General features: G+C 41.6%; 1 protein-coding gene across 1 annotated transcript; it reads right to left on the bottom strand.

Annotated features, from left to right (window-relative positions):
• Positions 1-447: 447 nt before the first annotated feature.
• LOC141007595 (calcium-binding protein 8-like) lies at positions 448-22,722 on the bottom strand. The gene is made up of 5 exons (XM_073479960.1): positions 22,605-22,722; positions 16,534-16,677; positions 13,871-13,983; positions 4,531-4,684; positions 448-597 (listed from the first exon to the last, which is right to left on the bottom strand). The coding sequence occupies exons 1-5, from the start codon at positions 22,720-22,722 to the stop codon at positions 470-472; spliced, it is 657 nt and encodes a 218-aa protein (XP_073336061.1). The 3' UTR covers positions 448-469.
• Between the last annotated feature and the right edge of the window lie 207 nt (positions 22,723-22,929).

The raw sequence follows: 22,929 nt of genomic DNA, 5'->3' as shown, positions 1-22,929 counted from the left end.
ACATTCACTCATTTCACATTCAACGCCACTTCTCTTGGGTAAATATGCAGTTGTCCATAATATCCTCTGTTTGTTTTTTTAAATTAGGAATGGCTCAAAGCACCTGATAAACATTTTCGGTAATTAGAAAATCAAGTTTAAAGGGTGGTCTTGGTCTTGAAAACAGCAAAATAAAACTCACAATTTATCCTTGCCATTTATATAAAAACATAATTCTTTCCCAGTCCAGGTTTCCTTATAAGTCCAGTAACTCTACATGGTGACATCTTCAATGCAAAACAAATACATCTCTCTTCACTTCACCCACATCGTCTGCTTTTACGAGTTCAAAATTGAACAAAAAATAAATAAAAACTCAACTGATTGTTTAGAGAAGTGCTTGGGTTGTGGCTGGTCCAGCTTTGGCTGCAAAGACAAGATGTGAGGTCATGGCTGTTCTGTCCACTCCCCATGCTCACAGTGCAATTGGTTACTCCATGCCGTTCCGCAGCATCTGATTGGCCGCGATAAGCATGACACTGATGATGAAAGCCATAGCGAAGGCGCAGATCAGGCTTTTCCTGACACACGTCTGCCGATTCTTCTTCTTAGGATGGACTGTGTGGAAAGAAAGAGAAAAGAAATAAGAGATGAGTACATTTCTGTTGAAATTGGAGTTTCTACATCCTTCAGCCCCAGTTTGTGCCTCTCATGTCATGGTGATTTGTTAATTAACAGATTCATTTATTGACTTCGATATAATAATACAACTTGAAAGGAATGGTTTGACATTTCAGGAAATACAATTATTTGTTTTTTGTGGAGAGTTAGAGAAGATAAATACCCGTCTCCCTAGAGATGGGAGACAGTTAGCTTAACTAAGCATAAACTGGAAGCAGCCAGGCTTTTCCCAAAAGTAAAAAGAAATCTGCCAACCAGCACCTCTAATGCTCACCTAGTCACACATTACAGCTCACTTGCTAAATTTATACAAAAACTGACTATGTGAATTTGGCAACCAGCAAGTCACTGTGCCGGGCCAAGAAAAAGTCCAACACATAACCCCCGTAAAACCATTAAGAGCAGTTTTTACACTGTGGTTTATATAAGGATTAAAAGAACAAGATATAACTGTTAATTTGTGAGTGTTAAAGGCGCTGATAGATAAAATCTTTGAACAGAGCCAGGCTCGATTTCACCCATTTGTTGTCCTTTAAGCTAAGCTAAGCAAAACACCTGCTTCTAGCAAAACAATCTTTTTATTCTGATCAACAAGCAAGCAAACTGTTGAACGAAGTACAGCTTTAAAGGTCCCATAATGTGGACAGCAGATGATTTGTTAATTTTGCCAAGGATTGGCATTTTGATTTACTGATAGAAAGATTTTCATGTCCTTTTTGATTATAAAGCAGGATATATACGTATATATGAAAGTATCCAAATTCTGAATCCACAGAGAAATGCACACACCCCAAATTCAGAAACTGTGCCTTTAAATGAGCCGTTAGGACTTCCTTAAGGTTGTGATGTCACAACTATACAGTTACCACCCGCAGCAATACCCCCAGCATGGCTGTGGATGCAAAAGCACAGGCAGAGCTGAAAGTGGGCGGTGCCTGCTCAGGCCTGTGTGAGCTGACCAATCAGAGCAGAGTGGACTTTTTGTGAGGGGGGCCTTAAAGAGACAGGAGCATTCGGGCAGAGGGTGAATAGGGGTGCTGCAGTAATGGACAGTATAAGAAAAATAATGTGTTTTTGTAGGAGACACCCTAAAAAAAGGATTTGCATAATATGGGACCTTTAACTAATCAAATGAAAACAATCCAAAAATTATTCTATAAACAATACAATTCTGCCGGACATAAATACAAAACAACATGGTCATGGGCAGGTATGCAGCATTATAAAGGAGTCAGTGGAAGAATGAACTCTGCACAATAATCAACTAACTTTACCTACATGTCCATAATCCTTAAAGTCTCTACTGTATAAAGAAAACATTTGATTCACGTAAAGTGAAATGAATTTGAGCCTTTTTCACAAGGTGCACTTCTGTTCTTTGACCCAAAACAGATACGGATTAAATAGCAGCTAACACTTCTGCCATATTTGGCAGCTTTTTTCTGTGACCTAAATCAAGTGTCTCCGATGTAAAAGTGGTGAATACATAAGAGGCAGAAACATGTTCTAATACTCTAATACTTCTATGCTGCAGCGAAAACAAAGACACTAGGAGTTACGTTGAAGTTTTGTTCTGCTACCTAACTGTGTGGGCTGAAAGGCCTTTTTTCCCCGAAAGACATAATCTCTGGAGATTGAAAGAGGAAGAGGAGAAGAGACAGATGTGTCCTCCAACAGGCCTTGCAGCAAGAGCAACAACGAAAACTTTCCTCTCTGTCAGCCTGCTTGTCTCAGTTTGTAAGAATCACGCGCTGCATCAATAAATCAAGTCAGAGTTCTGAATCTTGGATCTTAGATGGACTGTAAAAGGTGCTGAAGTCCCACCGGATGGGAGGAAGATGGGAAGCAAGCAGGCATGAAAGAGGGTAGTTGAGGATGTAGGAAGAGGGTTAAATGTGGAGAACCAACTTCACAAGAGAGGCTCTATACCCCTTCATCTCCACTTTATCCCTTTCCCTGCCTTCCTCTCCTCCTTCAACATTTTTCTACTGTTCTTATTCCTCTCTCTAACTCCACGTCACGCCCTTCCTTCAACACCAGAAACTTTGTGAGAGAGAGTGCCAAGCCAGCAGTTCCCTGATCCCTTCTTTAGCCTCTTATCTCCTCCTCCACTGTCCCTTTGCCGCAAAGTTTCTACATTTCCTCCTGGCTGTCTCTTTTTAGGACTTCCCGAGACTGTGGGCCAGTACCCAATGGATTCATTAAGACTTTCCTCGTTTTCTAGCATGCTTGATCTGTCTGTACCTTTGTCCTAGTCTGACTTGTGGATGTTTCACAAGTTTTTGTTTCCCACTTCTCCCTAAAGCAGCAGAAAAATAATGTCTTCTGTATTTCACTTGGGTATCCAGACACTAGAAACCCTTCCTCATTCCTTGCTTTGAAGCTCAAAGAAATGTATACATTACCTTGAGATTAACAGATGTTTTTCATTTTAATATTACATCTGTCTTCTTGAATATGCCTCAGTATTCTTGATCTTTCTCTCAGGATCATGACCTTAAAGATGAACCCTGTGTGGTGGATATTCATGTTGGTACAACAGCAGATTAAAAAATTCAGAATTTTGCCTTGAATTTTGTGAGGCAAAACTGAGAAAGTTATTTATGTGTGCGTTTAAAAGTGCTATACATTTTATTTCATCCCCTTTAAACAGGACAATTTGTCTTTTCCATTTTATTCTAACTGAACAAAGAGTTCCCTCCTGTCGCTGCTTTCTTCTCGCCTTCACACTCCTCAGTATTTTTCCTGCTTTATTGCATCTCCTATCTGAAAATGTTACTCCATTGTTCTGGTAAATTACTGGTGTTGGTCAAATCAGGTGGGATTTTAAATACAGACCACTGTTCCATTCATGTCAAAATGTGTAGTATCCACTGCTGGAGGCAGTGATACATTTCTGATTTTGTATGTTTGTATGCAATTTAGCCCTAAAGAAGTAGTTTCACATTTTGAGAAATATGCTTATTTGCTTTCTTTTGAAGAATAAGATGAGCAGAGTGATACCACTCTCATATCTGTATGGAGCGAGAGCCATGTTGGAGCCAATCAGCTTAGCTAAGCAAAAAGACTGGACACAGGGGGAAAGAGCTAGCTGGCTCTCCAGGAAGTAACTACGCCCAAGGTCACTAACAAGTTAATGTTAGCTCCCCCAAAAATCACATCTCAAAACAGTTAAATCTCCATTGTATGAATCAGACAAACAAGAAATAACATGTTAACTAGCAAGCTTTAGAGATGCTGCTCCCTGGCTGTTTCCTTGTAGCCTAATGACAGAATGAACTGCGTTTTTGTTTCATTGGGATTGCAGCGAACGGTACAGTCACATCTATCTTGCATTTTTTCTCTCACTAATTTTAAGGCTGTAGCGATGTAGCTAACTAGCTATGTGTAAAGATGACATCTTTTTTCTGAGTCCTCTCAGGATTATTGGTCAATTGTCTCTGATAAACTGAAAAAACAGGGAAACAGCACATGAGCATCACACAAAACACATTTGAAATGCTGTTAGAATTGTGGATTGCAATTCAGAGGTCTGAAAACCACCTAGGAGCCCTGCTCCCAATCTACATGCCAACCAAAGATAATTGCCTCTTGGCTCTGGCTCCGCAGACTACTTAGCACATAGATATATGAGAGGAATCGATCTTATCTAACCATCAGCAAAAAAGGAAAATAAGTGGATTTCTCAAATCTCAAATGATTTCTTAAACAGCTTAATAAAGCGTACAGTTAGTTATTTGGAAAATGTTTTGGTCATACATTGACTTATCTCAGTGTCAAATTACTGCATAAAATCTCATATGAATTTCCGTATGAAATTACTTTGTACAAGTAGGAGATATTCGTAACAGCCAAGAACAGCATCCTCACCTCCCTCGTACTCAGGGCAGTTCCCTGAGGTTTCATTGAGGCTCTCCTCCTCGGTGATGATGATGTTCTCTATGTCCTTCATTGTCAGGTGGTCCCGGAAGGCGTGGAACAGCACCTGCTTCAGCTCATCCAGAGACAGCTGCTGCATGTCAAACTGCAGGGGCACACGGCAATCAATGCAGACACAGTCATCCACAAACTGGCTTTATGAGGGCAGATAAACATAGAAGACAAGAGTGAGGTGTGAAATGTACAGGAAATGATGGTATGTATGAATTTGTGTTTTATTACCAGAGTGTGTAATCTACAGGTACATTATGTAAGTAGGAGAGGTGTCAGTTGTAATGTAGCAGCATGTTAGCCTATGCATCACTGGTGCTATATTTGGGTGCCTGAATCAGTATGCAAACCTGTGTGTGTGCAGCGATATGGACGGATAAATATATGCAAGCGCAATTGGTTTAATGGATGTATCAATTAAAATGGAAATAACGGCACATTTACTTTCTTGTAGATGGTTGTATTCTCAGTTGTGTCTGCATGTTCATGTTTAAAATGATTTATGAGGCTGTGACCAATAACTGACTTGAAATCTGAGTCTTAGCCTCTGTTCTCTATTCCCTCTCTGCCCCTCTAAAAGCATCACGTCCTTCCTTTCCCCGCAGGCAGATCCCCCCCTACACAGACACAAACACGCCATCGTCGACCACGAGCATCTATGTCTGGATTATTTACCTCCCTGACAGCTTCAAACACAATCAGTCGCTTGGTTTAGCACAACAGATGGACACACCGAGAGAGGAAATGCAAAGAGGAGATAGAGAGGGGAATGATCGAGAGAGGAGATATTGGAAGATGAGAAATATGGAAGTGGCAAGGGCAGAGAAAAATGAAACGAAGGAAGTAGTGGAAGACACAGATGGAGAAACAGAACTGGCAGACAACAGTGGCAGAGACGTAAAAAGATAGTTGTGATGGTGATGAGGGAATGCTCATTTCAACCCAGGAACAATAATCCTCCTGCTTTATAGCAATGCTCATTAAACACTAAAAAAAAGCATCTGTTATGCTCAACCACCTTGGGTAAAACAACAGGGTAATTTCAGACCGTGTTTACCTAAGGAAAACTATCCGATGAGAGGTTAGGAACTGTGCTACTGGTAGGACTTAGTATCGAACCTCAATATTTATACTGGCTGAAATGTGATCATCAATTACAGAAACCTGACACCGATAGCCTGTTCAGATTTGTAGTGTGGACACAGCAACTGAATGCTCCTGGGCAAGAAACAGTCTGGCACATATCAGCCCACAATATATAATTTTTGTACTGTATGTATTAAACAAACAAGGTAGCATGTTAATTACCAACATTTTGAGTTGCTGGTATGCTGAGTATATTTATTATTCTTTTACTCTTGCTAAGCTAAACTAAATGTTTCCCGACTGCAGATTCATATTTTAAGCTGCAATCCCCTTCCCGCTCTCTACGTCACCAAACTTTTTTTGAGTCAGCTCTCTTTGCCTCTTTCTTTTCTTCAAGTGTTTTTCATTGCTTGGCCTGCTTGGTAGTATAAAGCTTGATTAATGCTTCTGTGTTGAATCTGCATTGGTGCATGCCCTACGCCTTAGCCTACGCCTTAGCCTGACATGCACCTACCCAGAAAAGTAACTGCACATTGCAGGAACATGGACCGCAACAACTGTGATTGGTCCGTTTGGGAGCATCGCATTTTCTGACTTTTCCTCCTGTGCTAATAACGGGGATTATGGATTGTGACCTGTAGTTTCCCCAATAAACACACTGCACTCTTTAGCTATTGCAGTGCCTCCTGACTGGAGCTGCTGCTCTTCTTAGAATACACTCCTCCTCCAGATCCGCTTTTCACTGAGTGTTTCTGGGCTAGACAGAGCAGACAGGCTGGATGTCCGAAGGCAAACGCCAGCCTGCTCAAACCAAATCATTCAAGCTGGGTTTGTACACAGCCACTGCCCTCCCTGCAGACACTTCTCTTGCCCAGAGACACAGCTGTGAGCCGAGGGAGTCGGTGTGTTTAAAGGGTAAAGTACAGCTGGCAATCCGCTCACTGGCGCCTGCAATGCAGACACAGCAGCGCACATATATAAATGCTCACTAAAGGCCACTTACATAGGTTATGACGTCAGCTCTGTGTAGAGCCTACGTGCAACATAAATTGGAATTGGTAGCTTTCCCTGTTCTGCCATTACCAGAACACAATGCCGCACTTTGTGTGTTCATAAACAGACAGGATCGCCTCTTTATGGAGTTCTCTGTCCTGATTGGATAAAGTGGGCAGGGATACCAGAAAATGTCTTTTCTCTTTTGCTGTATGAGCAGGGGGAGGAGAGACGTGTGTGACTAACCAAACACTCTATAACAGTGATTACTGTTGGAATAAAGAGCTATTTAACACTTATTGTAATAAAAATGTATCACCGACAGCAGCTTTAAATGAGATATAGGAGTTATATTAATGTTTGCATGTAACTCTCAGCATGAAATCTAATCTACGGGTTTTTTCCAAAATCAAAACTAAATAAAAGTATTCCTTAAACCACATATACTGATTTAAAACATAATCGTTGACATTTTTTCATTATGGGTCTTAAGTGCTTGTGTTTAGAAAAAAGTTATTTTGAAAATGGTTTTGTACAACATTTCCTAAAATGAGGTACCAAAAAAGTCTTGTTTTGGTATTGATAACAAAACTCAAGTACTTTTTTGGCACTAGTATAGAAAGAAAAAAAAATCAAATTATACCCAGCTCGACTCAGTGTATTGATGTTCCCTGTAATGTGAACACTGCAACAAAGCAATCGATGGAATGTAACATAGAAGTCAATGCAATGACTCAGAAGCATCAGAGTCATGATTTCATCTGCCAACATAACCACATAAATGATAGCAAACACGTACACACATACAAACACAAATTGAATGTATGCGTTTATTGTATTTTGCAAGCGTGCTTCTGTGAACTGATGTGCAACCATAAAGCTCTGGAAATGTCTAGTGAGTCCAAACTAACCATTCATGTTGCCTTTTGAGATGCAATTATGGAAACACGAATGTTAATGCACACACATACACAGACACAAGACGCAAAGGAACCAAAACAAACTCAAACAACATTAATGGCAAACCTGGGACATTACGGAGGCATAATTTCACACATACACAGACAAACACACTCATTAAATTGTCTGGTTTTCTATCTCTTCCCCATCATTCACACACAAAGACCCACACGAACACGAGCAAGCTTTTGTGGAGAGCAGAGGAGCAAAGAGCTTGAAATCAATATTATTCCAGTTTTGCAACTTAGATCGAACTAAAACGACCTTTTTCTTGTCTGCTTTTTCACTCTTAGGCTTCTTTAATTAGCAAACAAGCGAAAGACGCAGGAGAGGATAAAGATATAAGAGCACAACAAACAAGATTCCAAATTACAGCATCATAAGTTGTAAACGACTTAGCCAGGGTATAAACAAGACAAGACACATAATCCAAATGTGTCGCTCCACCACTAAGATTTAACTGTTGGAAGCTCCCTGTTCGATTGACACATACTTTAAACACTAGACAACCACTTCATCTCAATTATTCATATTTCCTGATGCTGTTTAAGGTTTGTTTGCATCAGTAATGTTTGCAACCACGGCTGCAAATTCTGCAGTTACATATGTGAATACATTACCAAATATATGACCAAACAGAAATACAGATCAGACCTTTCCCTTCTCTGACTCATGCAACCTTGTGTGTCACCCCGGGGCAGAGAAACAGGGAGTGGCAGCAGCAGTCGGAGGCCCAGAGCTGCCTGATTTCTGCCCCCCGTCCTGCCAAAGCTGTCTCTGCTTTGAATAGGTGCTCGGAAATGAAGGAACAACTCTTTGGACTGCAGCCGCAGGACAGACAACATGACAGCTCAGAGCAGGAGCATGGAGAATGTACAATGTTCCTGTCTGTCTGTCTGAGGGGGGAAAAGCCACAGTGGAGCCGCTACCTGTTACCAACCAATGGAGTGATTTCTCCCTCTGCCCGGTCTCTGAAGGACAACCACACAAACACACACACACACACGCACACACACACACAGAGTGATGAACAGGGGATGCAACGACTCAAGAGTTTGCCTGTCAGAGCATTTTGTCTTTCACTGAATGAACTCCAGTGTGTGGTGTTTGTGTATGTGTGTGCCTGCGAGCGTGCATGTGACAGGAAAACAGCAGGGGATCGTGAGCAGTGACCAGTGACATACCGAAGGAGCCAGGACACATCAATCAGTAGAACAGGTGCTTACACGCCGTCTCCCCCGTCTAATCCTCCCTGCCCTCGTACAGCGAAAGCTTGTTTCGTCAGTCTACCACCTGCTTTGTCTTGTGACCCTTGTCTAAAAAGTCGCCCAGAGTGACAACCTGCAAGCATTGTTTCTTTTATTGTCTACTCTCTTTTTCCTATTTTTCTGTCCAACAGCAGTGCTGTCAGAATTAGTTTACACTTTCAAGTTCGCTTGGAACACAAAGCCAGGTTTGTGCCAAACTGCTGTAACCACAAGGGAAAAATATACACGTAGAGGCACACATATAATGGCTGCTTGATTGTATAAAAGTGCAGGTGTAGTAAGTTTTTTTTTTTTTTACAAGGACAGCAGAGGCTCCAGCCAACCACAAATGAATAATAGATAAAAAATTAGAATCGGCCACGATTGTATGTGATGTAATGAGAGACGATACTAAAAATATCAACCGATTCAGTCAATCTGAAGGAAAATGTTCCACAGTCGAGGCTCTGTCTGTCGCTGTCTCTTTTCAGACACTAGTGTTAATATAATTGCACTTATGTTACTACACTCTCCAAATCCACCAAATGGCAGTTATTATGCAACAGAGACACACCATGTTTTATATTAATTTACTCTACATTTGGCATCCCTGGTCGTCAGTACCAACATTGCAGACTGTCTAAACAGATGCACACGGCAGGGATAAGCCTGTCACTGGCCGACTATTCCATTCTGCCTCACTCATCCTCATTTTGATCTATTTTTATTGGAAAGAGTGGATAGGTAGTTGAGCTAAATAACTGCGAGTTAATGGTCGAAAACATTGATTAAAAACTTGCTATATCTTTAGCAGGACATATGTTGTGCTTTTCGTTTTTGTTTTCATTTCCTTCAGTGTTTAATGTTCTTGTGCATGTAAAAGATCTTGAAAGTTAAAGTCCGCACCAACAGGAGCTCCTCTCTCCCACATAAAAAAAACACTGCTCCTGAAACGCCTCGTCAGGAGTCTTGCCTTTAATTTCGTGACATCACACTGCTTAAAGAGCTAAAATAGAGCGTTTCAGACAGAGGGGGAATACAATGCTGCTGCACTGGACAGTATGAGAAAACTGATGTTTAATTTGAGCATTAAAGCATGTAAACCTATTCAGCAGTAATGGAAAAAAAATTATGAACCTGAAAATTAGCATAATATGTCTCCTTTAAAGAGTCTGCCTGAGTTTCAAACTGTGGAAATAAATAGAAATCAGTGGCCTGAATCGATGTAGGTTGTTCAAGGGCTTAAAATTACTTGGGCTCGTTGACATTTCTCTGACAAGACTTCTTTCAGTCATACAAATAACGACTGTTATGTCTTCCTCACAAATGTGGAAGGGGAAATGCAAAAAGCCTTGGGGAGAAGGTCGAGGTGAATGGTTTGGCTCACCACAGAGACTGCAGGAAGTCACAAAACACTTAGTTTAATGGGTTAAATCCAGAGCTTTAGAGATGTTGTTTCTGAGCTGAGTCCTCCAGTTTCTTTCCAGTTTGCTTTCATGTATCATTAAAAACTAAGTGTTGTTTGCACAATGTAATGGCTAAGAATAATGACACCATCTGTGTTTAGACTGGTTCCCTATAAATCTCGCTTTCTCTGTGCAGTTTTGTCTGCCACCAGGCACAAAATCTTCCAAGAAAAATAAAGGCTGATTGGCCTGGCATCATTTCTATCTGCTTTCATGTCTCTATTATAGACTGAATGAATGAATAAATTCACATTTTGTTCTGTGTCGTTGGTAGTTGATTCTCTTGAGGAAAAAAGGAAACATTCCCATTTGCCACAGGGATGCCAACAAAAATACCACTTGGAAACACTGTTTACTGTATAGCGTTATGTTATCTCACATATAGGCCAGTAGCACTCTGTAACCCTCTCTCTAAATATATCAAATCTATTGTTAATTACGAAATAATTTTCCAAAAGCATGCAAACAAATATCTCACTAAATAACAGGACAAGCACATAGACACATGTATGTATGTATGACTGACTGTTGTTATTTTAATATCCTTGTGTTTGCTTTCGTTTCATCCATTTTTACCTGATATCTGTCAAGTGTTTTATTTCCTGTTTATTCTGTTTAATCATACTGCCAAGTCTTTTTTCCATTATCCTTGATTTGTTTGATAGTTTTTACACTTGGTTTGTTCTTTCTTATTGCATTTCTCTATATTTCTATGTTCAGGACTCCAGGAAGACTTGCGGCACATCCATGTGCTTCAAATGGGGATGCTTAAATAAACATAGAAAGAGGAGATCTCTGTTTGTATCCAGCTTGAAACCAGAAGTCAAACCAAACCAAGTATTTGTCTTGCCAAACCTAACCGAATTGCGACTGTATGATGTAGATCCAGTGCATGTGTCACTGTTAAGGTTAATTTATGCCCAACATTAGATACAGATAAAGACGAAGCCTTCTGTCCGTACTCTGCACTCATTTTGTCAGTATTTCTGAAAGTTTTCTGAAAGCTTAGGTATACGTGCCAACAGAGCAGTGTAGCAGTGTAGCCAACAGTTCAAGCGAGGCACGACCACAGGACAAGAGGAGGAAGTTTCAAAAGCTTTTTGAGGAGAGGTTATGCAATTTGTGAGAAGTTTTAAATCTGTATGATGTTACTTCGCTCGGACACAGAGACAAACAGTTACTACAGAACATCTGGGAGGAGAGTGGACGGGAATTAAATACGAGTTGGACAATGGTGGAGGAAAAGTGAAGGTCCATGTGAGATTGATTTGACTCTGAGCGGCGCCCTCTAGTGGTAGTATTGCTTAACATCCATGCCAGCGTGAAGGATGCATGGAAGTATGTGGGCAGTGACGGTATTATCTTTTGAAACGGACGTATCTATTTTAGTTTTAGGAGATGCTGACAAACATCCTATTCAGTCGTTAAGGTTTGAGGATGTGTTGCATTTTTCAGCTGCTGTAAATAGATAAAAGATCCCGCAGGCCTCTCTCCTGCTCTCGCTCGGTGCAAACATATTTTTTATAGACTCTTAACATTGTTAAGATATTGGCTGAAAAATGTTGCTTTTTTATCTTTAGGCACTGTAGCTTAATTTGCAGTGGAAGAGTGGGCGCTTCCATTTTCAAATCTAATTTACTGAGTGTCAGCAGAAATGCAGTAACTTGAGTCAGGAGTTTTTCAGATATCTCAATCTCCCCGAGGTTTTTTCCCCAGACCATGCTCCAGTGGCAAATAAACAGAAAAACAGAGATGTTTTCAACAGTATACACTGAATCAAACAAGATGGGGAACAATCAGAGGGACGAGCAAAATGTATTCAACACACGCACACACTCACACACAAAATGCACGCACAGACGAAAATGTGATTACGCACAAAACTTGCCAACTCCAGTCTCCCCGATGAAGTCAATCATTATACATCTCACTGTGCAGGGATATTATCTGAACATACTGAACTGAGTCATTAAGGCCCACCATGATGTGCCTCCCTCTCTTCCATCTTTCTTTTCTCTACACAATGACTCTTCCTCTCCTCCTGTCTCCCTCTGAGGTCTGTGTGAAATATAAACAGACACACACAAAACACACACACACAAAAACGCTGCTCTCACAGTCCTCAGAGACACACTTCCTCCCACCATTTCATCCCCTTCCTCCTCCTCCTCCTCCTCCTCCTCCTCTCTCTCTTCCTATAATATTTTGCTCTCTGCTTCCATTGCTCGCTCCCTTCTCTCCTCTCCTGCTTCTCTCCTCTCATTTTTCCATCCCCTTCTTCCTGTTTTCTTTTGGTTTGTCTCGCTTTGTGGGAGGTGAACACTTTAAATCACCCCTGAGACGCACACTGTCTGCGACCTTCATGAATCACGGTGTCTTGTGCCTCTTCTTTCATTTTCTCCCACTCTCCTCCTTTGTGGTTTTCCTTTATATTCCTGTATCTCTATGTGGGGCATCCCCCCGCACCACCACCACCACCACCACCACCACCACCATCCGCCCCATCCTCATCCCCACATATTGTCCAGCTCCCCTCTCTATTCTCTCATCTCTCTCAGTCCTGCTGGCTGGCACACTCTCGCTCCATCCCTCCTTCTCCGATGCAATGCGTCTCGTTTATAAAAAGGTGTTTTATTTTGCAGGAATCATAAATAATTGATTTGATGTTAAAATCAGCTGTTTTTGCATTCATTTTGTTTATTTTCCGATGCGTGAATGGCATAGTCGTTTTTTTTATGATATTTTTCTGAAGTGAAATCAAGGATAAAGAACCTGAAACACACACACACACCTCCTCATTTTCAATGAGTCACCCTCTAAATGTTTCTCCTCTCGTTCGACTCGAGGAAAGCAGAGAACAGCTTCCTGTCACCCTGCTCAACCAAGCGTCCTCCACTCAACCACACACATTCAAATCGCTGCACTTTTCATTATTGTCGCATGTCTTACCTAAGAGGCAAAAAAAAAAAAAAAAAAACACTCTGAGAGCAGCAAATTTTCTGTCTCGAACAATTTTCAAAAACAAAAGAAGCACGTTCAAAAGCATGTAGATGAGCTGCAGCCTTAATCACCACTGAGCCCAGTTTGGACACTTGAAAGCATTCAAGCTCAGACCTTCCACATACAGGGGCATATCCCTGAATCTTTCTTATGGTAATACCTTCTGCAACACTGTGGATGATAAACACACACACGCACCTGAACCCAAATACATACACTTACTCCGTAAAGAAAAAACACACTTAATTCTCAGCAGATCTCGTTTCCCTTCTAGGCGAAAGGAAAAAAGTTGTTTTTGTGAGGGAACAGAAGACACAGGTGGGGGGTCTGAGAGTGTGTTTTTTTTTGCATGTGTGCATTTTGGCACTTAAGTAGGTGTGTAGAGTCCCTGCAGAAACTAGGCCTGTGCTTAAGACGACTGCTGAAACAAACAGTCAGAGTAAGTGAGAGGAGGCGTGAAGGATGGAACTGATAAATGGAACTGAGGATTGTGAGCGATGAGAAACACACTCAGGCTTTGTCTTTCACCTGCCAGAAGATGTTGTCGATGGTGTTGCCCAGGAATCCTTCTCTGTTGTCGGACGACAGAAGTTTGGGCCCAAGTATCGTCATGAACTCCTCAAAGTCCACCTGGCCGTCCCCTGCGGGGGACGCACAGAAACACAGAGGAAGACAGGGAGACAGACGGAGACAGCAGAAAATCAGATAGACTGACAGGAAAGCTGGCGGAGTGGAGCTAAATAATGCATTTTATGCTGAATTTTATTTGCTTGGCGAAACAAAGAAAGGCGCCCTGAGACAGATCAACAGATGGATGTGCCCTCAGCCGTGACAAACACCCATGCATCATCACCACTAATTCACCTTTCAAATAAGGTGGGTGCACCTGCGGGAGGGCATGCACATGTTCGTCAGCGAAACTGTTTTTGCATCGCAGCGACAATCGAGGGAACATTTTGCAAATTTATATTCAAAGGACGCAACTTGTAAGCATTCTGTATTCTCCTGCTGCATGCTGTTAGAGATGGCAATCAACAGGCAGCGTCCCGTGGAATTAGTAATCAGTGAACATCTTCACTACAGCTTGTATTGAGTTACTGCAGAGGCTTATTATCCTATATATTACCGATATTGATTGCACCACCAGTTTTCATCATTATCTAATGTTCTATTTAATGTTTGTTAGTACAAGCAATAGCAGCAGTTTGCACAAGTCTCATGCGGCTGTGTAAGTACTGTTAGTAGGATAACACTTTATTTTATGGGTCTGCAATTTCTGAATAATTTCCAAGAAAGTTGCCTGCAAAGAACTATGTAATTTGGTGCTAATGACAGGGTAAATAGAGACAATCTGCAATTTGCACTCTTGCAGTGAATGAATTCTAATTAATTGCTGTGTGACTTAGACAGTGCACAGCAGGCCAGATGAACACGCCATAATGCGAAATTTGTAAACAGCATGTATGGAGAATGACGTTTTAAATAGCTGTTTCTCAAGGAAACTCTTCCCCCTCCCACACGATTAGTGCCAAATTACGCTGGGTTTTGCAGGACATGTCCTGGAAATGCTTAAGAAATGAAGAGGAAATGGCAGGCTCGTAAAATCAAGCATTACCTTGTAATACAGTATATTACTGGTATTAAAGGGCATCAGTTCTCTGCTCTGAAACCTGACTGCAGTTTCTCAAAAATGCGGCTTTAAATTAACATAATATAATCTCACATTTTAAGACTACTTTGCCTAAAACCTGGATAAGAAGATAATGCGAGAGATCAGCGGATTAAGATTTCTGAAGGAGGCAGTTTTAATAAAGAATTAATCATCTAAAGGACTCCGCAGGTTCTCTTACACCTGATAATAATTGACATGCTTAAAATAATTGTGCCTGCGACCGCTTGCAGTGCTTTTTCTAGCGACGACAGCGAGACGATACGAGTCAGAGGTAGAGGATTTTAAGAGTGTTGCTGTCTCTCCTAAGAACAAATGGCAGCGCTGCTCTCGGATGGTCAGACTGCTCACGGAGGCAAGAGCAAAAAGCTTTTAGCTTTGACCTTTGATATTTACCGCGAGCTGTGGAATCAAGAGCATGCAGATAAGAACCTGTTGAAAGATTGACTAGCTTGTTTGTGATGCAGGGACTGCTTAGGAGTAATTGCAATCGTCTGTGGATTTACAAGCAGAGCTGGAGTGCAAGGAGCAGGAGCAGACAGGTTCCTTCTTTATTGTCTCCAGGGGAATTTGTTTTTGACAATTGACCACCTGCTGCTCTTCAGGCAGTTTAAGAAACAGTTTTGCAGGAACATTTTGAAGGACGCTGCAACTCAAAATCCCATGTTTGCTCAGGCAAGTGAAAGAGGCATTAAGTTCTGTGTTTTGGGTGTCAGTTCACAGTGTGTTTCATTTACATCTCATTAAAGTTCAACACATAAAAATATTCACAGGAAAGAAAAGAAAACAGACTGTCCACCCCCCCCCCAAAACAGCCACATAGGTTGTCTGTGCAAACATGTTTTTATGATCCATATTTATGTTTATTAAGCGAGGACTTCTAGTGGCTGATGTGATTCTGACTGGAGCAAAGGAGGAAGTCAGTTGACGTACCATGAAGAGCTTAAAAGTCCATACAGGGAGGAGGGCGAGGTGAATATATGAAACCTAAAGTCAACATTGGCTTATTTTTAACTCATGTAGCATACTCAATTCTTACGTAACGTAACGTATCGTATCGTATCGTATCGTATCGTATCGTATCGCATCGTGACGTGACGTGACGTGACGTGACGCGACGTAACGTAGCGTAACGTAACGTAACGTGACATGACGTGACGTGATGTGACGTAACTAATTAAGAAAACACATACAACTGTTCTTACAAATTGGTCCTTTAATATAAGGTGAATAAAACTTGAAATCATTACCTGATTCTGCCACGTACAGCGAAACACTGTTTCTGTTTGTGTGTTAAATGTAATCTTTAAATATTTCTTTTCACAACGTTAACCACATGTTTGTTAGGTGCACCTGTTGCTGGTGCTCTCCTTCAAGCTTGTACACATCATATAACAAACATTATACACATGCATTACACGTTAAACAGCCACACACTTATGACGAGGTTCACTCTGCGTTTTTGCGTGCGTGTGTTGCTCTGTGCATGCACCCAAGTGTGTGTCCTTCTGTAGTGCCTCACCATCCATGTCCAGTCTCTGCATGATGATGGCCAGCTCCACTTCGCTGGGCATGTAACCCAGGGAGCGCATGGCCATGCCCAGCTCCTGTTTGGAGATGAAACCATTCCCATCCCGATCCAAAACACGAAACGCCTCACGGATTTCTGCACGGCAAACACACAACATATCACTTGTACATTACTGTCTGTCTTTATTGTTAAAGATCATTTCAGTCATTCTGTTAGTATTATATGAAGTCGTTAACATGTATACACGTAATTACAGATTTAGATCAACAGTATGTTTTGTTGACATTGTGATGGTTCCATTTAATTTCTAAATGAAGTTACATGTGTGAGTTTTTCATCTTGCTGGTGCTGATTTGTGGTTTTCTGTTTAGTCTGAGACAAGGCTGACAGTGTGGTGTGAGATGTGAATGAGTCCTTCACCTCTCCTTTATTTTGTCATTTATTTTCTTGTCCTTGTTTTGTCTGTGTCTTAAAGTTCGGGGACTCATCACAGCAGATGAAAATGTCTTTATAACCATCAAAAACCGAAGGCTGGGAGTTCATTGATTGCCTGACTTCTCTGGTCTTTCCTGTGTGTGTGTGCTGAAGAGGTGTGTTTCCCTATTCTATTCATTTCTTTTTATTCATCCATATTTGAGATGCTGTGACTGACTCTCATTTGTCACATTATCAGAGCATTTCTTTTGATTTTCACTGTACAAGTGCAATAATTCTGACTTTTGTTTGTAAAATGAGTGTCATTTTATTGTCAAATCGTCTCTTTGACATTCTGTGTGTTTGATCTTTGTGTTACTGCGCGATGTCTGTTATCGTTCCCATGTCTACGCTGCTTGTTAGTCTACAGATTGTGTGAATAATGACTGTTGTCTCTCAGGAGCAAAGGCAGAAATAGCGTGATGTTGTCACAGTGCCGCAAAACCACTTTGGGAGGAGGTCGGGGTGGATGGTTACGTCATCAACTGTGTTTGCATGCCGTCTCTTACCTTTGCTCAGCATTGGATTCTTTCGCTAATCATTAACACAATCATTCTCTTAGCGGATGGTTTTAATCAATATTTCTTAATCAACAATAGATTGAATGGCTACTTGTATGTTGAAGGGGTCAATTGTAGTGATGACCTCACAGAGATTTGCCGCCTGACTTTGCCGTGTCTCTCAGCGAACAGAGTTTCAGCCCACAACCTCACTGTTGTGTGTTTCCAGACGCAGCAGGCAGCTGGTTTCGGTGATAATGCTCTAAAAACTGACTGTACACTGTACCAGCTCAGACTCAGACACAGTTAGTGACTAGCTGGTGAACATAGCATTTTGCAGCTAAAGAGTCAGATATTTCCCAGGAGAATTTAATGTTAGACAGTGCCTCTTTCACACTGGACAAAAGACTCACTAACAGCCACTTCGATCTGGCTTTCGTCTTCATTAGAAAAGTGAAAAACTGGCATTCATTTCCAAGGAAAGTGACTCCAGCTCCAATCAGATGTAATGGCAACACAACACCAGGGTGGACACGCTAACTTATGCCCCTGTTCCTTTACATTTGTTAATATTTATTTTTTCCATAACTCAAATTTAATCAAATCATATAAGTTTTATTTATATTACCCAAAATCACAATCACATTGCCTCAGTGGGCTTTACAATCTGTAGAGTGAACGACATCCTCTGTCCTTAGACCCTCGATACGAGTGAGGAAAAACTTGACTTATAACTGAATAAACAAGCTGTTCTCAGAGGAAAATAAGGTCCCCAGGACACTGTTTGAAGCTAGTGCCAGAAGCCAGGGTCCACCAAATATAAACAGAGTGAAACAGTAAGAAATTGTGTTGTCCTTTAAGGTCAGTTTGTTTATTCAGTTTATTCAGTCAGGAAAACAAAGTGTTTGTTTTTTGTTTATTTAGTTTGTTTAGGCATAAAAGAATCAGTCAATGAAGATCTTTCTCCTTCCTCCAAACTACAAAGTGCACCGTTAACTTCTGCAGAATCGTATGACCCATTTCTCAGCATAACAATGTTGTCTTGACAGTTGGGGCACCAGATCAGAAATTCTGACGCGTTGATTTTGGAGCACAGTGACCAACAACCTACTCGCTGTTTAGATTTGTAGACTTGTTGATTTCTGCATGCAAAAAGACTAGTGGCATGATTGTGTTGTCAGCCTCATAAAATCTCAAAATGTAACAGTGAGCCATCAGATGGTGTTAGTGAGAAGCGCTTATCCATGAGATAAAATTAATGATTAACAGTTCTTAGGAGGTAGATGGTGCTGAAAGGTGCTTCCCCGGTGCTGATAACAGGCTTTCCCATTAACGGAGAGTGCTGCAGCCTTTCTGTCAGGCAAATCAAGGTGAGGGTGATCTCCTGCCCTCCCTCCCCCTCTCCCTCTCCCTCCCTCGCTCCCTCCCTTTCCTTGTCTCTTTTGCATCTTTATATACTTATTGTATTTTACAAACCTCCAGGGGACTGTACCAATCCCTCCACACAGCACAATCACCATCAGCATTGCCAAGAGCGTTTCCGACTCTCTCCTCCCACATGAAAGGCTTCCTTCTAACTTGAAATTGTAAATGCACACACTGCTCATGAGGCATCTATCTGTTCGTGCAGCACAATTACTCAAGCCTCTGAGGACCTTCTTACAAAATACTCTGGTCAATCTCTGGCTAATTACTTGTCAATCAGTTGGCACTGTCTGAGCAGGGGTGGAAAACGGGGCAGGCGGAGCTTTGGAGCGGGGTGGAAGTGGTCGAATTTATCGACTCGATAAAGACAGCAGGGACAGGAAAGACTTTGTGAGTCTTTATCCAACCTCTCTCTATTCTTCTGTGGATCTGCACACTTCAGGGGTGGGAGAGGGTGTCATATCAGCTGGCATTCGGCGTTTGTGCAAATCTTTACAGGCGAAACACAATCGAGAAGAGTAATAGCCTGCTGCACGATGGAATTTAAATCACAATTTTCCCAAGACTAATCCTTTTGCGAACTTAAACGATGAATTTTACATGAAGTTCATCTCTCTCTGTGTCTCTCTCAGGCTGCTTGTCATTAATATTCTCGTCCTGACATGCTGCTCCTTCCTTCCTCTGTGTAATAAGTCCGTCTCAGATCTGCCTCCTATGTCTGTCTTTGCTTCGTCAGTTGCGTGAGAGACGAAGTTCAGTCGCGGCCCCCAGTCTGAGCCTGTAAATATCCCCCACGGCTGATAACTAGACTTGAGCACCGTGCCACTACCTCCCCTTTCTCTCTCTCACTAAATAAAATGAGAGTCATAGGCGGGGGATTGGAAATGCGGGCAAGTGTGCGGCCTCCCAAAACAAAAGTGAGATGTATTTGTATGCAGCTCAACAGTGAGAAGTGCGTTTTCAATAGGGTACGAATGAGCTGCTCCGTGATGTATTACAGTGCAACGTGTATGTGTGTTTGTGTGTGAGTGTGCAGCTGCCTGTGCGTGGCTGTGTATTGCGAAGTCAACCCCCCAGGACTGTACATGTTCTCACTGTGATTGATGAAATGCCTCAAAAGCAGAGAAAAGGATAGCGGCGATCCAACACAGGGGGTGATTAACTAGCCTTCTATCTGCGCTAACAGATGATCCTAGAAGAACCTTCAGCGTCTCTCTGAAGTGGGATTAGGAGTTTTCAAATGCTGGCAGCAAATACCACGGATATTTTGTCCACATCAAACAATCCCATTGGTTGCGTTGGATCTGGGGCTGACAGGGCCTAGATAATGCTTCATCTGAATGTCTGGAGTCTAAGAGGCCAGATTCAATTTATATAATAGCCCTACATAGGTCCAAACTACTTTACCCTTCCTGCTGTCCTTGACAAACAAAGCACAGACAGAGGCTAACCAGACTAATGATGGCGACACGTTTCAGTCGCTGTACCAGCTTCAGCGCACTAAAACAACTGTTTCAGTGAACTGGGTTGAGTCGAGTTGTGCACAAGGGACATTGGATTAAAAGATTTATGAGACAAAGTACTTCATACCAAAGCTCATTGGAGCAAACTACAATAGGCCACATGTATAAACACAAACAAACAGCTTCAGTCAGAAACACACTCTCATGCTCTCTGTCCTCGCTCAGTGAGAGGATTATTGTAGCTGTTTCTTCTCCACCAAAGCAGAGATATGCACACTCACTGCAGTGTACAAGTCTTTGTATTCTGCAGCATATGTGAGGTTACGTCAAAGAATCGCCTCACATCAGACCTCATTGTAATGAAATACAGTAGGATCCCTAAGCATGCGGTCAGCCTGCATGAAAGCAAAAACTCCTCTGTGTCAACTTAAGCCAGTGAAACGGGAGATACTGCGGTTTGTTACTCCTTGGGTTTTATGATCTTTGCTCTGGCTATCGGTTATGATAAATTTGTCCTCACCAAAGCAATTGAGGAGCTCTTTAAATATATTCAACGGGGGAAAAAGCACAAGCAGTCAGACGATCATACAACCCCAGTTCCAAAAAAGTTGCAGTGTTTCCCAAACATATATTTTACCTGGGCCGCCGTCAATATACCTGGATGGGCCGCCTAAGTAAAATGCATGTGTGGGAAACACTGCAACTTTTTGAAATTGGGGTTGTATGATCGATGACATACTTGGTGACCCATTTTAACATTTTATATATATATTTTTTTTTATCTGTCTGAGAGAACAACGCCATCTGCGATCGATTAACTAGTGGACAGAGATAGACAGACAGAGAGACGCTCTCTGGTGTTACATCCATCATCATAAATGCACTGATTGTGGTATTTTTGTCCAAACTTGTAAGTGAGGCTGTTTGTTGCTATGTCATTTTGGCAACATAATTAACAAGCTTTCTCTACACACGGCTCACCTGCTGTTATGACGACGGAATCACAGCTGAAAAAATCCTAAACACGAGGTATGTGTTTTTTGGGCAACTTTATTAAAAATGTACTGCTTATGAAGTTTTTCCGATCATTTTGTTGCCTTTGTCCCAACTTGATTGAAATGTGTTCAAATGTGGCATCTAATTCAGTATACTGAAACAATTATTACAAAAAAATCATTGAAGTTGATGAGGTAAAACATTAAATATATTGTATTTGTGCTGTTTTAGAGACAAAAAGGATTAACAAAAATTCTGTTTATTTATGTTTTACGCAGTGTCCCAACTTTCTTTTAATCAGTGTTGCACAAATTAAGAACAAGCTGACGATTTTGCCAAGTCAAATGCCACTTTATATGGATGTTAATACTAAAAATGAGTGTGCCTGTGTTGATGATAATTATCCTTAATGCTAATGCACAGGACAACTGTGAGTGTGTACTGTGGGTCGACTTCAAACCAGACATTCTGTCCGTATATTGCAACGGTCAAATTTACTAGGAAGAGAAAGCAGTAGCAGATAGTAAACTCAAGCTGTCTGTGGTAAACAACTTTGTTTACAACGTGCCTGTGAGCCAGTTCAAAGAATCCCACTGTTTGTGCTTGTTGCCACAATCCCAGATCTTAGGAATCACTTCAGTGAGTACAGTGTTCGTGTAACTGATACAACAAATGTGCAAAGCTATGAAATAAAACGTTAAAGGAAATGTTTTTTCCTTTAATCAAAAGAGTTTTACGTCAGATCAAACTCATACGAGTCCTTTTTGAAGTGGTCATATTTTACATTTTGGTACAAAAAAAGACCTGGAAAGTGCAGTTTTACTTTAAAGCAGTCTATTTACCACATCGTAAGAGCCCTTTGTGAGTACAGGGGCCATCATTTCTCTGCTCGAGTGATTGTAAACTTGGATTAGGAGACCGATATCAATACATTGGTATCCTAATTAAGGCCTGGTCACATATATTTTATTCCTGTGAGTCCTGTGACTGATTTTATTTCCTAAGCTCCATAATTGGAAACCAATGCATCTACTCAAGCTCCGACAAAATGGCTAAATGGAAAAACCTTTCCCTGGGAGAATTGAAGCGTTGTAACTGCATTGTTCCTGTAGTGAAACATTAATTGCTAGTACCTCACACTTTACTCTGCACCCTCACCACCACCTCCCACCCTCTTTCTCTCTCGCTCTCTCGGCACACTCACCTCCCAGCTCCTCTGTGGAGATGCTGGTGAGCTGGAAGGATTCGTTGCCTTCCGTCAGGGAGCTGCTCAGGTAGTTGTCTGGATAGAGCAGGCCCGCCCGCACATGGTGGAATGGCATCTTCTCCCTGCAGAGCACACACACACACACACACAGAGTCTGAATAAACATTGCATGTGTGTGTATGTGAGCGAGGAAACTACAGGTAAGAAGAATTTGCGTGTCAGCGAGTGCATGTGTATTCAAACCCTGGCTACCACCGCGGTCAGGAGCTCTTTTTAGAAACACAGTCTCCTGTGGAGGGAACATTGTTCCTTCCACTCTGCT

This window comes from Pagrus major, chromosome 13 (assembly GCF_040436345.1).
Source record: "Pagrus major chromosome 13, Pma_NU_1.0".
In the NCBI taxonomy this organism is placed as follows: Eukaryota; Metazoa; Chordata; class Actinopteri; order Spariformes; family Sparidae; genus Pagrus; species Pagrus major.
The sequence above is the reverse complement of the archived record's forward strand: the minus strand, read 5'-3'. Positions and strand labels throughout refer to the sequence as shown.